Source organism: Seriola lalandi, unplaced genomic scaffold (genome assembly GCF_002814215.2).
Source record: "Seriola lalandi dorsalis isolate HSWRI2012SDOR001 ecotype SW California unplaced genomic scaffold, Sedor1 jcf7180002054336, whole genome shotgun sequence".
Classification (NCBI taxonomy): Eukaryota; Metazoa; Chordata; class Actinopteri; order Carangiformes; family Carangidae; genus Seriola; species Seriola lalandi.
Window position 1 is genome coordinate 845,369 of NW_019524889.1, and position 15,919 is coordinate 861,287.

At 38.4% G+C, this 15,919-nt stretch overlaps 1 protein-coding gene across 1 annotated transcript in view; it reads left to right on the top strand.

Annotated features, from left to right (window-relative positions):
• Window positions 1–3,697: 3,697 nt before the first annotated feature.
• dnah5 (dynein, axonemal, heavy chain 5) overlaps window positions 3,698–15,919 on the top strand; it is a 96,360-nt gene continuing 84,138 nt past the window's right edge. The window contains exons 1-6 of the mRNA XM_087174306.1: window positions 3,698–3,918; window positions 12,598–12,732; window positions 13,068–13,152; window positions 13,346–13,515; window positions 15,122–15,340; window positions 15,664–15,801. Coding sequence (XP_087030432.1) covers window positions 3,829–3,918; window positions 12,598–12,732; window positions 13,068–13,152; window positions 13,346–13,515; window positions 15,122–15,340; window positions 15,664–15,801 — 837 coding nt within the window. The 5' untranslated portion in view covers window positions 3,698–3,828. The remainder of the gene's footprint in view (window positions 3,919–12,597; window positions 12,733–13,067; window positions 13,153–13,345; window positions 13,516–15,121; window positions 15,341–15,663; window positions 15,802–15,919) is intronic.

The window sequence follows — 15,919 nt, forward strand, 5'->3', positions numbered from 1 at the left end:
CGGTTTCTCCCACAGGACACAAATATGTGCATTTAAAGGTAAATTAAAAAAACAAAAACAAAGAACAGTTTGTTATTTGTTAGTATTATTGCTTTTTCTTTTTCGTAGCCCGCAGCCGTATTTTATTTCATTGGAAGGATCAAAAGCCTCCGTCTCCTAATTCTTGGCTGAAAGACCTAATGTCCTTTCTATATTTAGAGAAAATTAAGTACAGTATTAGGGGGTTGCTCTGAAAATATTAACAAAACTTGGGATCCTATTCTCTCTTATGTTAATTCTATGCCGTCTTTGGAAGATTAACACAACCTACGAAATCATTTAACAGAGCAATTGAAAGTATTTTCATAGAACAAGGTATGCAACTGGTCATGCAACACCAGGTACAACACACTCTGAAATTTCCAGAACCTCTTTTGAGTTCCTCCCATATTTATGCTGTTTGGTTTGTTTGTCTGTTGTTTTGTTTGGTATATGTGAGCACGGCTCTCGTGTTGGGGAAGTGGGAGGGTTGGCTTGTATACTGTATTTTTGTGTGTTTATAACAATGTAAAACTGGGTGAAAAGTCCTATCTTGAATGTATGTTATGTATGGACAACCCAATAAAGATACATTTTGAAAAAAAAAAACAAAAAAAAAACGCCCCCTGGTAAAAACATTCACATTTGCCAACACTAAAATCTTTGGGATTGTCTGAGGAATAAATAAAATTTTCTTAAAAATGGTGAAAATTCTTTTCTTTACAACATTGTTTGTACTAGTTGTCACAGAGTTTACCTGATAACACTTTAGTGGCTTATCAAATTTTCTCAAAACAAATAAACAAGCAGACAAACAAACCAGAGACAGTTCTCATAGTGCTCTGTTGATTTTTCTTTCTTCTGGAAATGTCCTCATTGTTACATTTCCAGCGTATATAAGCTATCGACCCAAAAACAAATCAAATAACAACAAATTGTACATTTAAACAAGTTTAAATATACATTTGTCAATATTCATATCATTCCATATAGTAAAGGGTAATTCTAATACACATTCACGCTTGAATTATTGATGGAGAAATTCATTCAACATAACTCAGAACAAGAACATGATAATTAAAAGCATCTTATCTGATTATGAAACATTTGCGTTAAACATTTATAACAGAAAATTATCGAAAAAGCTGGAAACAAGCTGATCTAAAACTAAAAACAGCTCTGAATTAAGTTACAGAAGTTGGCTACAGAACCAACAAATAAAATAATCATATAATAACCTATTCATTTTATAAACCAATTAAAGCTATAGCGTAGCATGCTTGGCTATGTAAACTAAACAGTCAATGCAAGTTTTCTCTTTTCCACCTACCGGTTTGTGGCATTTGGAGCAGGTGTCATGTGTTTTATACTGATTGCAGCTTCTCCAAACTTGGCACTGCCTCTGCTTTGGTGTCTGCTGCAGTGGTTGCTTCTGCTGCTGACTGGGACCTTGTGCCAACTAAGACTTTGCCCTTTTACTCTCCATGAATTTAGCTCTCAGCTCCCAGCTGCTGCATAAACTTCGTCCAGGCTAATTTGCTGTGAGCTCACTCCTTAATAAGGCCATTAGTCTTATTTAATTTTCCTCCTGAGTTTACACTTTTATGTTATAATTATTTTTATGCCCATCTGTACAAATTGGGATGACAGGAAATGTGTGGGGGAAGAGGTAAATAGAGAAAGAGGATTTAAGTTGGCAAACAAATTGGATGTACACAGAGCACACTAATGTGTAAGAAGTAGAGAGAATAAGTGAGATGAGAACAAAGAATAAAGTAACTTATTCATTTCCTCTTTCTATGACAGGACACACAATTCTGCAGTTTGACAATATAAAGCAGAGAAAATGTGACAAGGAAAGATAAAGGGAAACAAAGAAAGCATGAAGACTGAGTTTACTACAACAGTACAAGAAGAATTCAGAGAAGAGTAAAATGAAAGACAAAGCAGGAGAGTAAAGAAAATCAGAGTTGCTTGGCTATTTCATTTGGTCCCCTACCTGCGTTTCTCATCTCTTCTCCTGTTTGCACTTTCCTTGTTTCAGATCTCTACTCCTTCTTCTGTTTCCACTCTGTTTTATCAGCCAAAGCGTAGAATGCAGCAGCAGCAGACATTTCATTAGCAACAGTCCATTTGGAGCCTGGGCTCCTTCCCCAGTCCTGGTGTCTGTGTAGCAGTGGCAAGCGGTGAGTTACAAATGAGATAATCTTTGTCATATTTACCATTAAGTGACAATGACACACCTCAATGCAATGACAATGTAGAATCCTGCATTTTTCTGACTCAAAATTGTTAACCTTGACAAAATACAGAACATATAATAATATTCTTAACAAGCATTTTGTGCAATGTACCAATAGTTTACCGCTGGGAAAATCGTTCACTTTCCTTCCATAGCAATAATGTATCCCTCTTCCCAGTTGCTGTATCCTTTCAACAAAGTTGAACCAAGTAATCAACGTCCCTCCTCAGCCCATTTTTAGGAACACTGAAATGGAATAACTTGTGACTCTGAGCACCAGCTCTCAAACACTTGCCACTTATGCCCATACAACGTCCCTGTTGATGAGGCTCTGGCACCCTGAATAGTGTTAATGATACACCACCCAGAGAGGCTGGCTCTCTGCGTGGTGGAATATTTCCCCCCGTGCCTGAGACAGCAGGTCCCTGCGTAGTGGTAATGGCCACAGCAGGCCGGACAGAAGTTGAAAAGTCTCTGCCAGCCAGTATCTCCCTGGCCAACACAGGGCTACTAGGATCATAGTCAGGCCTCCTTCCCTAAATCTGGCCAGAGTTGAAGGAATGAGAGCTACTGGGGGAAAAGCATAAAGAAGATTAAGCAGCGAGAAAAGCAGGGGGCACTGAGCATTCCCTACCGACGCATAACCGATGCATGACCGAGCTGAAGCTAAATCTGTTTCACCACCTAGGGATGAAATCTCCAGTCTGCATTCTGTGGGTTGCAGTCCGCCCCATAGTTCAGAATGCCAGGTACATGAGTTGCTCTCAACAGCTGGTGGCGCGCACTGCTCAAAATCATGGACTCAGCAAATCAAATGCGACCTCCAACATAACGGACACAACAGGCAAGTGTCAAGTTTAACTAGTAATGATCACATCCGGCCAGTGCTCATATGTGTGTGATTATTTTGATGCTACATAAATAGCACCACTTGTGCAGTGTCTGAAGCGAAGAGCTTACGCATAATTAAAACGCTGTCACAGGTTGAGGCGGCCCGATAGCCAAGTGGTTAGGGCGCAAAACTCGCAAGCGCAAGTTCTCTGGGTGGAGGCAGGAGTCTACACCCCCCACCTCCCCTTTTACATTTTAGTAGTTAAAGTGGTCCTTGGTCTGAAAACGTTTGAGAAAAAAGCAGCTGCCTTACAGTTCATCAGTTCTTGGCGAGGGATCACTTTTTGGTACAACACACCTCCTACTGGATCCGCTATCTGACTTTCTATCCGTACTTTTTTTATTGTTGTTGCAATTACACTATGGTGTCGCATGTTCAAATCTATGTGACAAAACAGCCAATCAATAAATTGCCTACATTTCTTTCCTTACCCTCCCACTGCCCCTTGCCCCTTTTACAAATGCCTCGTTACCTCGGAAACCACTAACAACAGACTCGGCCACCGCTGCTAAAACGTGTCTCGAGGAAGACCAACCTCCAACCAACCACGAAAACAAAACAAATCTCGGAGAGATGTACCTTTAGTAAACAGCGGAGAAATTACTTGACGCAGGGGAAGCTGGAAATTTACGATTTGGTTATCGAGGAGGCTTTTCAGTAAAGGAATGTTTGAGCCATGTCCTTCAGCTCTCGGCTCGCCAAAGTCAGCTACAGGAACAGACCCACCCAGCCCTCTGTCCAAGTGGAGACACTCAAGGAGATGCAGGTTTGACCACAAATACTTACATTAGATGAATGATAATCATGAAAATGTGACATTTTTTTTTAAATGTTAGGAAAATCTTCTCTGTGTGCTCCATCCAGGGGGATTGTAGACCCCAAACTTCAGGCCTAATATTCATTATAACAGACTACTCCTGTCCATGTGGCCTAGGGAAAACCTCGCTAGTTATAGTAGCCTGCACCAATAATCCATTATCTTTTAATATGATTTTTTGTTTCTCACTAGAACTGTGTCAAGGATCCTCACATTGTCATATGGGTATTATGTCTGTTTTTAAAGAAGTCTATTGGTCTGCTTTGTTTTGTTGTGTCCACAGTTGTCAAGCACAAGTTAAACATTTTTACATTTATTCAGTTTTGGGAGTTTGGCGGTCATTAGACCTATTAGAGAAGATCTTCCTTTCTTCCTTCTGACGAGGAGAGATAAAACTTTATCACTTGGATATGATCATCTAAAAATCTACGTCTATGCATTATACAGAGGGATTGTTCTGCTATTTAGCCTGCCCTCATTGATATAAATAGGCTGGACAAAATGATAGTTAAACACCTGTCACCATAACATAATACAGTTCAACACAACCACAAACCTACAACCTCAAAATATCCATACAATTGAAGCAACACATCTCTGAAACAGTTTGAATAAAAAAAATAGCATTCGTGATGGAAACATTTGTTGCAGGACTGTTGTATAATCTGTATTAGTTTTAACTACCTGTACCTAATAAACTGGCAACTGAGTGTATAGGCAATGTCTCTCACAAATCATATTTTTAAATGTTAATCTTCCAAACAAACCACTGCACAAAATACAAAACTGGGAATGCTAGAAATAACAATTTGTAGACATGAGATAGTTGAAGACAAGGTGAGTTTTCATCTGAATTATTATTAATTAAACTCTTGCAACTCTTTCTTTTATATTTTTAAAAATAATGAATTAATTCATTGAGCACTGACCTAAGATACTTTACCATAGGTGGTTATTTAGCACCGACTGATGTTGCTAGAGTGAGAGTGAAACCTTACATCAGAATTCCCTTCTCTCTTATATGAAAACAGAGGAAGGAATTAATCTACACTTCATTTTCAACTCAGGAACCCTCTGAGCCTATTTGATAATTGCTCTGAGAACCACTGCACTATAAGACTCACTGGCCTCTTAACAGTAGTCAAAAATAGCTGTAGCACAACCTTTTGGAATATGTGTTGGTTGTATTATGAGCTTCAGTCCACTAGATGGTAGTGTGTTCATTGTATAGTTGCTGTGATGTTAGATGAACTGATGCTTCACAGAGATGTGGAGCAGTCAACTTTAAATTAACTTTGTTTTACATCTAGTGCTCCTGTGGAAATACATCATTATGAAAATGGTTATTATTATCAGTAATACTTTCTTTTTGTCTATGGCAAGCTAATTTAGTGGATTTAAAACCAAGAAATCCATCTTGTTTTGGTGTTTACGTCACCAACTCACTTCAGATTCACCCATTCCACAATCACAAAAGTCAGGATCTAATAGAAGAAATTAACATGTAATCTTTCTATTTTTATTTTCATTTTGTAGATGTAAATAGACATATATTTTCAGCTCATTACATTTTTGCATTTACTCAAAGTTTAACCTTTCACTGGTTATGAAAGAAATATTCCTTCCAAAGGGAGAATGTAAACTGACTAAATAATAAATGGATAAATTAATAATTAAATAACCTTGATCTATCACATGTAGATCTGGACGAATAATCACTGATATTCTTTTACATAAAGCCTTTGCACACCTGACTTTAGTGAATGAATAATCAGCTGTCTGTTAGGAAAGGTCAATGTCTTAAAACACCCCTGGTCAAAACCAGGAAACTCATGCTTGGTTCAGTGTTTTACATTAACTGGTGTCACCATTTAGCTGCAGATTTGTGTCATTTTCTCTGTTGAATACAGTATGTACAGGTCCTGCTTTTGTTAAGTTAAGTCTTGGTGTGAACTACCTGTATGGATCAATAGACCATTAGAGAACTTCTACTGTATCTGTATGTCTTCCTTATGACCATTTAGTTTTACTCTGGTAACAGAATGAGATAAATAAAATTACCTCACACAGCAATTGAAATACAAATTAATTATACGTTCTAATGGATTTCATTTTGCAATTGCACCCAGGAGTGTTTAAAACCAAACGGACAACAAAGTCAATAAGTAGAGAAACGGTGCCAGTCAAAATACAGAGTCCTCAGAGCTGTCTTGGTTTTCTAGACATATTGTGCTACAACCCGGTCTAGTTTTAAAACAGATGTGTTTAAGCTCTCCATGTCCGTGTCAGTGTGAGCATCCTCTGGGAGAAATGTGGACCTTCCACTGTCTGTTACTGTCTCTTTTAGCTCTCACCACCCCCTCATTTATAATTTACAGTCACTCTCCTGTTTCATGACAGCTCACAAGCAGACAGTCGAACATAGAAAATCAGTCATGGCGTAGTGAAAAATTGATGACCCAACTGCTTTTAAATGCAAAGCTTTGCAATCATTTCTTCAATATCAAACCATCAGTCAGATGCATGTGGAGAGAGCTGTGCTTCTTATCTGCTGGATGCCACAATAAAAGCTAATGGAATTTGATATTAATTGGTGGGAGGTCTATGTTTGTGTGTGTGTGTGTGTGTGTGTGTGTGTGTGTGTGTGGTATCTGTATGTATGAATGATTTGGGTCTCCCCACTGCGAGCTGCGTCTAATAATTATTTTCGTTCAAGTCTAATCTATAAATTATTTTCCTCTGATAATTCATTTGATCTATAAAATGTCAATAAAGAGGACCTAAGGTAGCATTTCTAAATTGCTTGTTTTGTACAAAACCAAATATAAATAGAAAAGCAGCAAATTCTCAGATCTGTGAAGCTACATCAAGCAAATGTTTTTGCATATTTGCTTGATAAAGATCTCTTAATGATCGTCAAAATAGTTGCTGACTTCCCACAATGCGCGTCATCGAGTTAAATTCTTTATATCTGTGCATATGTACTGTATATGTGTTGTTAGTGTTACATATGCACAACTGTTGCATTTTTTGTCAAATTGATTTTATAATTCATAAGCAAAAGGTGAAAATGAAAAATCCAAATAATTCAGCAGGGCAGTTATGAAATGTTACATAATACTTAGCCCATGTTATAATAAAAACAGGTCAAATGTCACCATTATATTCTGACTCTATAGCTGTCTTTTGAAGCTGTTGCTACAGTCATTACATGTGTAGTTTCAGTCAGTTAGCATATAGTGGCAATGCATACTATGATCAAAGAGGTGTTTACTACGAGAAACCATTAAGTTCTTTTAGAAGGTGACAAATGCTTGTTAAGGGGTTATTTTATAGTTATTACTACACCAATACACAGCATATTTTATGTGTTTGTGTTTGCATATATAAGTTATGTGCAAGTTATGTCTGAAAATGTTACCCACTGATTCTGTACTCAAGTATATTAACAACCTTTCCACCCCCACACTCACCCTCATCCCTGTCTCTCAATCCCTTTGTTGTAATAGACTTGTAAGGTGAGAGCTGGGCCTTGACAATTACCTTGCTGACAGGTAGTCATCCAACACCGCATTATCTAGTTAGCAGTTCCCTTTTAGGAGCAACACTCTCATAATTTCAGGGCAGTAACCTTTCTCACATGGCAAATAAGAGGGCTGATTGCTCACATACTGTAGCAAAGCCACTTGTTCTCTGTCTTGTCTCCTTTGTTGGACGCTGTAATTCTCTGAGGTCATGAAATGCAAAGCCAATTAAGAAGCTGAAATGACTTGAAAAGAAGTGTCAGTGTGAAAGGCCGTCGCCGACGATGCTGCATTTTAAACCAGACTATCAAAACAAGGTAAGGTGACCCAAGAGTTCTGAAGTTACAGGCAGCTTGGCTTCTTGACTAACTGCATTGGCCAAATGTAATTCATCATTAATGTGTAAGGATTCAGTATACAGCTAATGTGTTTGTATCAAAATGCTTGATACAAAAGCACAAGAAGGCAAAAACGAGGGAAAGCCTTTATTTATGTGTGAAAGTCTATCTGAAAATGTTTTACTACACTGCAAGTCATGTAGACTTGTCACAGGGAGCAATAATGACGGAGTTCATCTTTTCACTAAATATATTTCATGTAGCAGACTACCTGAGAGAACTTATTTGAAATCCTTGTTTATGTTTATATACAGTAGATCATTAAAGTGCAAGTTTATAGAAATAGCTGTAGAGTTGTTTTCCGTATTCTGGAGTTCCTGCAGCTCTGAAAAAACCTGTCCACGAATAGATAAAATTGACAAAACATTTAGCTTAATTGAAATGTACGTCATGTTGTTGCTAAATTTGTATTTATTTTTTTAAAAGATTATTTTTTGCATTTCTGATTTATTTTATAGCGATAGTAGAGCGAGACAGGAAAGTCAGGGGATATAGAAAGAGGTTGACATGTGGCAAAAGGCCCAGGCCCGAATTGAACCTGTGTGAGGACTTACCCTTTGTAACATGGTACACATACGTGTTACCATCCATTTTTACACAAAAAAGTGAGAGACCACAAAATTAGTGCACTAAATAGGATGAAGTGGTGAGGTTAAATCATTTTTCCTGCTGTTTTTTTTTTTTTTCTTTTTTTTTATAAAGAAATTTGTGGCTCGGTTATTTTCATACTGTATCATTAAATGTCAGAAAATACAGAAGAGACAAACACACGAGCTATACTGTACGACTGCTGCTAATCCACATCCAATACCAAAACTGGTCATTTGCAGTTCAATATAATTGAGCACACTAATACTGGCCTGTGGCATGGTTGTTTTGGCCCTAAGGTTTGACAATTTATCTGTTACTTGGTTTTGTAGATAAGGTACATGTAAAAAACCCTGAAATACTCCCACATATAACTACAGTATTTGCATAGTGGGTGTCCATGACCTCAACACAAAATCCGCCTTTAAGCACTAACTTGCACTTGTTTGTCACTTGCAGTTACATTAAAGTGAAGATTCCCAGCTATGTTCTGACTTGCTACCCCATTCTGTTAGAGCAGTGATACCTGAGCTGTGTTCCCATTGAATTGCATTCCTGCATGTTAGTTTGTCAGTGTACAGTTTTTACATATAGAGCTGTCTGTTCCTTTCTTCATCTGTTACTTTATGTTTTTACCTGCACATATTAGACTGTGAATTCACAAGAAAGCACATGATGCACTTGTGTGTGCAGCTCACAAACTGCCTGTGTTTTTCAGTCTGTGTTGACCACAGCGGGCTGTGAAAACTTATACACTGTTGATAGGGAAGGCCATTAAACTTAAAGCAGGCATAGCTTCAGATTCAGCTGGCTGGGTGGTCACCGCTGACAACTTGATAGGGCTAATCTCTTTAAGGGCAAAAGTATACGGCTTCAGTCTGTACATGTAGATGAGAGAGTGATAGCAGGTTACAGAGAAGATATAGAAGAGTCTGAGTCTGAGGAGAGCTGAGGAACTGTCATGGCGCGGGTGTTTAGAAAGCAGCTCTGGAAACAAACAGTGTCCAAGGTCATTCAGGTAAGAGAAATCATGCAGCACTGTTGTTGTTGTGGTGCCATGTGAGGTTTATGTCCCATTTTAGTTTATCCACCCACATAATTCTCATGTATGATAACAAGTACAGATAGAATCTGTCGTTTACCATTGTGTGAATTTAAATTAAATGAACCATTGTCTGCAAAACTTTATCCACACCTACTGTTCTGACTTTGACAGTGCATGTTATATCTGTTCGCCAGAAGATGTGGATTAAAATTGACTAAATCATTATCTGTGTTTGTCTGAGGTTTGGCAGGGCACTGAAAACATTTTGCTTTGCTTTTTAAAAAAATATTAGATAAATAATCTGTACTATATTCCAGCCAAACTGTCCTGCTGCACAATTTTTGTCACAGCTGTTTTCTTTTTAATTCCAAAAGCCACAGTTTGTTTATTATAGGGATTGTCAGTCTCGACATAGCTTATCTCAGGATGGGGCTCTGTTTGCTTTTGAAAGCTATTAATGTTGTAGCTGTTATTACATGTGTCTGTCAGTGCTGGCTTCTGTGTCTGTGTTGTGAGAATAACTAAATATGGATATGTCTTTCTGTCATTGTTGGAGCTTGTTATTGTTGGCTAGTGCATTTTGTGTGTTTATGTGTTGCATTCAGTGTTGACTTAATCTGTTTGTATATTGTGCACCACAGTGCATTGTCTGTATGGTATGTCTCTGGGCTTGAAGACTGAGTTGGCTGTTCATGCAGTTTGGAATAAAGACAGAGAAGGTGTGAAATGGCTGGTCGCCCAGCAACTGTTGACTTGGCATGCTTTTTTATGGTCGACCTGTGATGTGGGCGTTTGTGTCTGTATAATGTGTGCGCGTATCTCCAGAGACTTGAGCAAGGTTGGTGTGATTCATTGCTAGGGTTCTGAAGTGGTTTATTTAAACTTATTTGAACTATCTGTTTGCATCATGCACATAGGTGGTTACAGATTATCTCTGTTCTCTTGTGTGGCTTGCTTTGGATGCTTTAAATCAGTGAAATATAAAAGAGCACATTCAAAGTACAAGGAAAGAATGTTCATGTGTGAAGTGACCGAAATGTGTGACTGAACCTTTAATTGTGTTGCACTTAGCAACCAAACTGCTATCTGTTGACCTGTGACTTGCGGTCACTGTTCCTGAGAGTGGTTTGTTGGTGCTTGGCAAATATTACCATGTTTTTCGAAAAAGTTAATAATTCTGCAGATTGGACACCATTGGGCTTTCGTTTCACCAAACAAACTTGCATGCCAATGTGGTTACTGACTGATCTTTAACACATAAGCCTGCTGACAGGCTAATGTGTTGCTGCTCTTACTAACATTGCTGACACACACAGATTGTGAGGCTATTGTTATGCTCCACCTCACTCTGGCTTCACATGACCATCCCCCCAGGCTCTAACTAACAAGAATCAATACCTCGACTCTTAACCACCCTGACTCGGAGTATAAATATAGAATGGTGTCTTCTTCTTTGTCCAAGTCCATGTCTCCCTCCTCTTGCCCTCCTATTTCTCTACCTCCCTATATTTCTTCTTCCTTTCATTTTTCACCTCTTTCCATTATCCGACTCCTCTTGCCATCTTTTTCTTAATCATTTCCACATGTAACTGTCTTTGCCCATGCATTCAGTCCTTTCTTCCTCCATTGTGTCATGTCTGTCTGATCTTCCTTTCCATCTGATGGACTTGGCATCTTTTTTTCCTCTTTATGTCCCTTTTAGCACTTTATTCAGGGTTCCATCTGATCTATCCCCCAAAACCTGTCATATCTCTTCACTCCAATCTCTGGACAATCCTTTGAGAGTCACCCAGTGTGCTTGCATGTACTGTATGCCCTGTGATCCAGTGCATACTATAAAGTTTAGCAGTTAATTGCAGCCGGCAAGAAAACAAAAACAGACATTCAAGGATAAGGCTATTTAACAGCAAAATCCCTTATCTATGAAGCACAGCCACATGGATATGTAGTTACAAGGACACAGAAGAGAGGGGAGAGAAAGGGAGAACATGGTTAGAAACCTGATCACTTAATTTGTCATTTTCAATATTAAAGTTTAATTCAGTTGTTAACAATTGTCTAAACAGACTAGTATAAAAAAGAGCCAGCTCTCAAGTGTTCTATTTTTGGATGGCCAGTCACAGGAGGATGTTTCCTGCTTTGTTGTAGAAGAAAGCCTTTTTAAAAGACGGTCAGACCATGGTGACGTCAATGCACAAAGTATTTTAAGCCAGAAAGAACTATTCCTGTCATCCCCTGTTTAAATTCCAGACAGACAAAAAGGAAGGGTAAATGAGAGAATTTGAATGCACCATGCAGCTGGCACACCATGCTAATGCCAGGTTTCATGTAATTTATTGGCTGACCTTGTTCCTGTGTCACTAATCAGCAGAACCTGGCAACCCATTGTGGTTGTTTTTACTGTCCTACCACCCTAAATGCAAACTGTGGCCTATGGTAAACTGACTGCAGTGCTGGTTAATCCATTCTAAGACACCTGAATTTTGTAGTATTTGGACGGGTGCTATGAGAGTTGAAGGAGAGACATGGAGGCACTTCTCAGCAGTAGAAGGATGAAACTGAAGATGTACATTTGAAAGTCTTGAAGGAATATTGATATGTGGGTTGGACATTTTCTCTTATTCTTGTATGGATTTATATACAAAGTAAAGGAGGATGCTGATGAAGATTTTTTTGGCATATTCTGTTGCTTGATCGTGTACATGAACTGTACATAACTGTGGTTCTTCGAAGGGACTGTTATTTAAATGATGTCTGAACCAAAGTGTAGAACCACAGAAGACCTTCAGTCATCTGTCATCATCAGCAGCCTCATCACTACAGACCATGTATGTGAAATATGGTTTAACCTGTAATGAGCTTCTTACGGCAAAAATTACATCACTGCACTGTATATGGTTTTTATTTTTTATTTTTTTATTTTTAGCATTGGACACCCTGAGTTGTTCAGAATATTATAATTCTATAAAAAGCATCTATTTCCACACTCCATCATGAGGAAATGGTTACATTTTTATTTAAATGTACCCATCCTAATACTCATTATCTATAACTGTCTGCACATTTTGTTCAGCAAAAGTTGAAAGAAGAGCGTGAAGCCAAGCGGGCCCAGCTGGATGGAAGACATGACTACATCCTCAGTATTGTTGCTTCATGCCTGGGACTGGAGAAAGCTGATGTGGAAGATGCCATACTGGAAGGGAATCAGGTACTTTATACTCCAATTTTCACACAGACATTTTTGCTGCAGCCTTAAATCTAAACCATACTGGTGTGGCAGCATCTGTAAAACATGACTTTGTATTTTTATTGATACAAAATGACTGCCACATCTATTTTCTTTTAGTTATTTCAGTTTTGTGGGGTTAAGAATGGGACAGGAGTGATTTATTTGGGGTAAGGGTAAATATTTTATTTTAGAGTTTGGTCATGGTTGCACTGAGCATATCTACTAATAAGCACTACGACAACTATGTGATGTCTCTCAGTTTTGGAGACTGTTGTGTATGATTGTACTGGACATTTTCTTTTCATCTTCCTCAGATTGACCGTATGGAGCAATTCTTTGTGGTTGAGGGTCTTCCACACCTCATGTTCTACTATCAGGACACTGAGCCAATCGAAGCAGGTAACATGAAAATGTACACTCATATCAAAAATGAATGAAATGGATAGATTGTATCTGATAAACTGCAACACATCAAGTTGAGGATCTGTCCTGTATGCAATTATCTCTGTCACTGCATGTTCCATAGTATGTGAGAAAGTCAGAAATCAAAGCTGCTTGTGTTGTTTTTGACTTCAATTCTTTGTTTTAGCAGCAGCAGCAGCAGCTTCTGCGCCCTCCCAGCTTGTTACCCGGCAGCCTGGTTGCAGCAAGAAGTTTAAAGTGTTTGTGACAGACGGGAGGGATGTGGCATTGACTGGAGTGTGTGTTTTCTTCACCAGAGCCAACACTTCTAAGGCAATCACCTCTGAGAACATACACAGAGTGAGTCACTTTATACAGTTTTGAGAAAAACAAGCATGAATTTATGTTCTCTCAGGGTAAGTGAAGGTTGATCCGGGATTTGAAATATAGCAAAATTGTGCAATGATTTCATGGACAAAACACTAATTTGACCATCATTGTATTCGGTTATGGGCATTTTACAGACAGATTTTATCCAATCCCTTTGCCTAATTGCCACATGTGGGAATAAGATCAACGATACTCATTTAAAAAATTTAAGTTAAAAGAAGCGATGAGATGAGATTATTTCCATCGTTTAGTAACATTAAATGTTAGGCAAACAGACAAATTCTCTCAGTGTAAGTTTTGAAAGACAAATACTGTGTTTCTAGACATCAAAGAACATTTGATTGGTTCTCCTTTGACAGCGATTTCTCTTTGAGCCCATTCGTGTGATAAATGATGTCCGGGACTAAAACAGGTTCTTTTCATCCAGAGCTAGTGAGACTATAGGGGGTTCATAGCACTGTGATACCACAGGCAGCTCTGCTTATTGATTGTTGCTGATCACCTGCTGTCAGCAGTAAAGCTAATCATCGCTACTGATAACAGGGCATGTTTGCTACTAGACACTCACAGCAAGAGGGGGAAGGAAGACAATTTTGGTGTGTTTGTGTGTGTGTGTGTGTGTGTGTGTGCGTGCGTGCGTCAAATGTGTTAGAGGGAAAAAATAGAGAGAGCACTTGTAAGAACTTGATACTTAAAAGTACATCTGTATTTTCAGTTAATTCAGGGATTCAATAGTTGTACTGTATGTATGTCAGGTATTTCTCTGCCTGGTGGTGAATTTGGTATAAGTGCTTCACACTCCCCGAAAATGCTGAAATGCATGCATTGTTTGTCTGCTGCCATAGTGAACATTAATAAGCCTAATCTAGGCTAGGCATCAAAGATGGGGTGTTAATTACAACAAAATGTCAAAATCAAGACATAGAGCCCTATCTTACACTTACACAACACAAATGTCTCTGCTAGTTTCAAACCAATGCAGTTGTCATTTTCCCATCCAGCGCCCACGTTGTATAAATAAAAGATACACTTGCACTCATCTGAGCAGCCATGGACGTGTTGGTCTTAAAATGAGATGTGTTACAACATCAGAACATTTCCAGAGGGTTACTACTGGCTAGCTTAAATGGGAATGTGTTACAATGGGTTCCTCAGTGAACAACAACTACAGTAGGATGTTCTAGTTTTTCTGTGTCTGCCGTGAATTTATTAGGCAGTTTAATTCATCCATTAGTTGTTTAGCCACAATTGTTCACTTCTGAGTTAGCTTCTTCTCCACCTGCTTTCATTGCTCAATGTAATTTTCTCTTTCCTTGAAACACAGTGATTTTTTTACCCTTATTGTAACCTAGGAAGGTATCTACTGCTGTGCTGATATGTAGAGTAATGTATAAACCATTCTGTCAAGATCTAACTGTTAGATTTTGATATCAGATATCTAGTGCCAAACGTCATGAAGTTCACTTACAATTTAGCTCTTAAGTGAACCTCTAAATATTGGAAGTTGATAGATTCAGTGAAATAAACATTGATGTTTGTTTTGTTTTTTTATGTGTGTACACTTTTCTCTTCCTAGGATGTAAATTTCAATATGCTGGACACAACAGAAGGGGGTCTGTTAAAAAGTGTGGAGCAGTTGCTCTCGGACATCTTCATCCCCACACTGACGAAGATGAACCATGGCTGGGGGGAGCTGGCCAGTCCCCAGGCCCAGGCTGTCAAACAGGAATTCATATCATCATTGGAAAGCTTTGTGTCCGTTTTGGCTGGAGCACAGGAGAGTCTGCAAGAAAAGGCAGGGAGCAGACACTGTTCAAGAATAAGTTTGATTCTTAATTTAACAGCTATAAAATACCCAATGAAAGAACTTAACCAAAGGTCATTTAAATATTTGTGCACTAACCAGATATCACAACCTCTGCTAGTATATGTTTGTTGCTTAGAGAAAACACAAGTTTTATAATAATTATTTTGATTAATATAGAGAAATGAAGGGCGTTTGAACATCTACAGCCTCTTTTAAATATATTTTTGTGAGCATACATAAACACATCCACAAACAAAATAAATTAAAAACACCGCTGTAAAAAAGTAAACCATGTCATATCTTGCCTCCAGGTTACCTTGAAAGGGTGTGACACATTTGACCTGAGGGTGCTGAAAGGCCCATCAGATTACATGGCAGCAGCCAGCAGCACAGAGACCACAGACAAGATAGAGGCCTGCATGAAAGTCTGGATCAAACAGATAGAACAGGTGAGACATGTTAGTTAACAGGTAAGACGTTATCCTCAAGCTTATCACAATGACCATTTATCTTCAAACTTGAACAGGTTAAGTGTAAGTTCTTAAGTGATAAATATTTGACTGAATA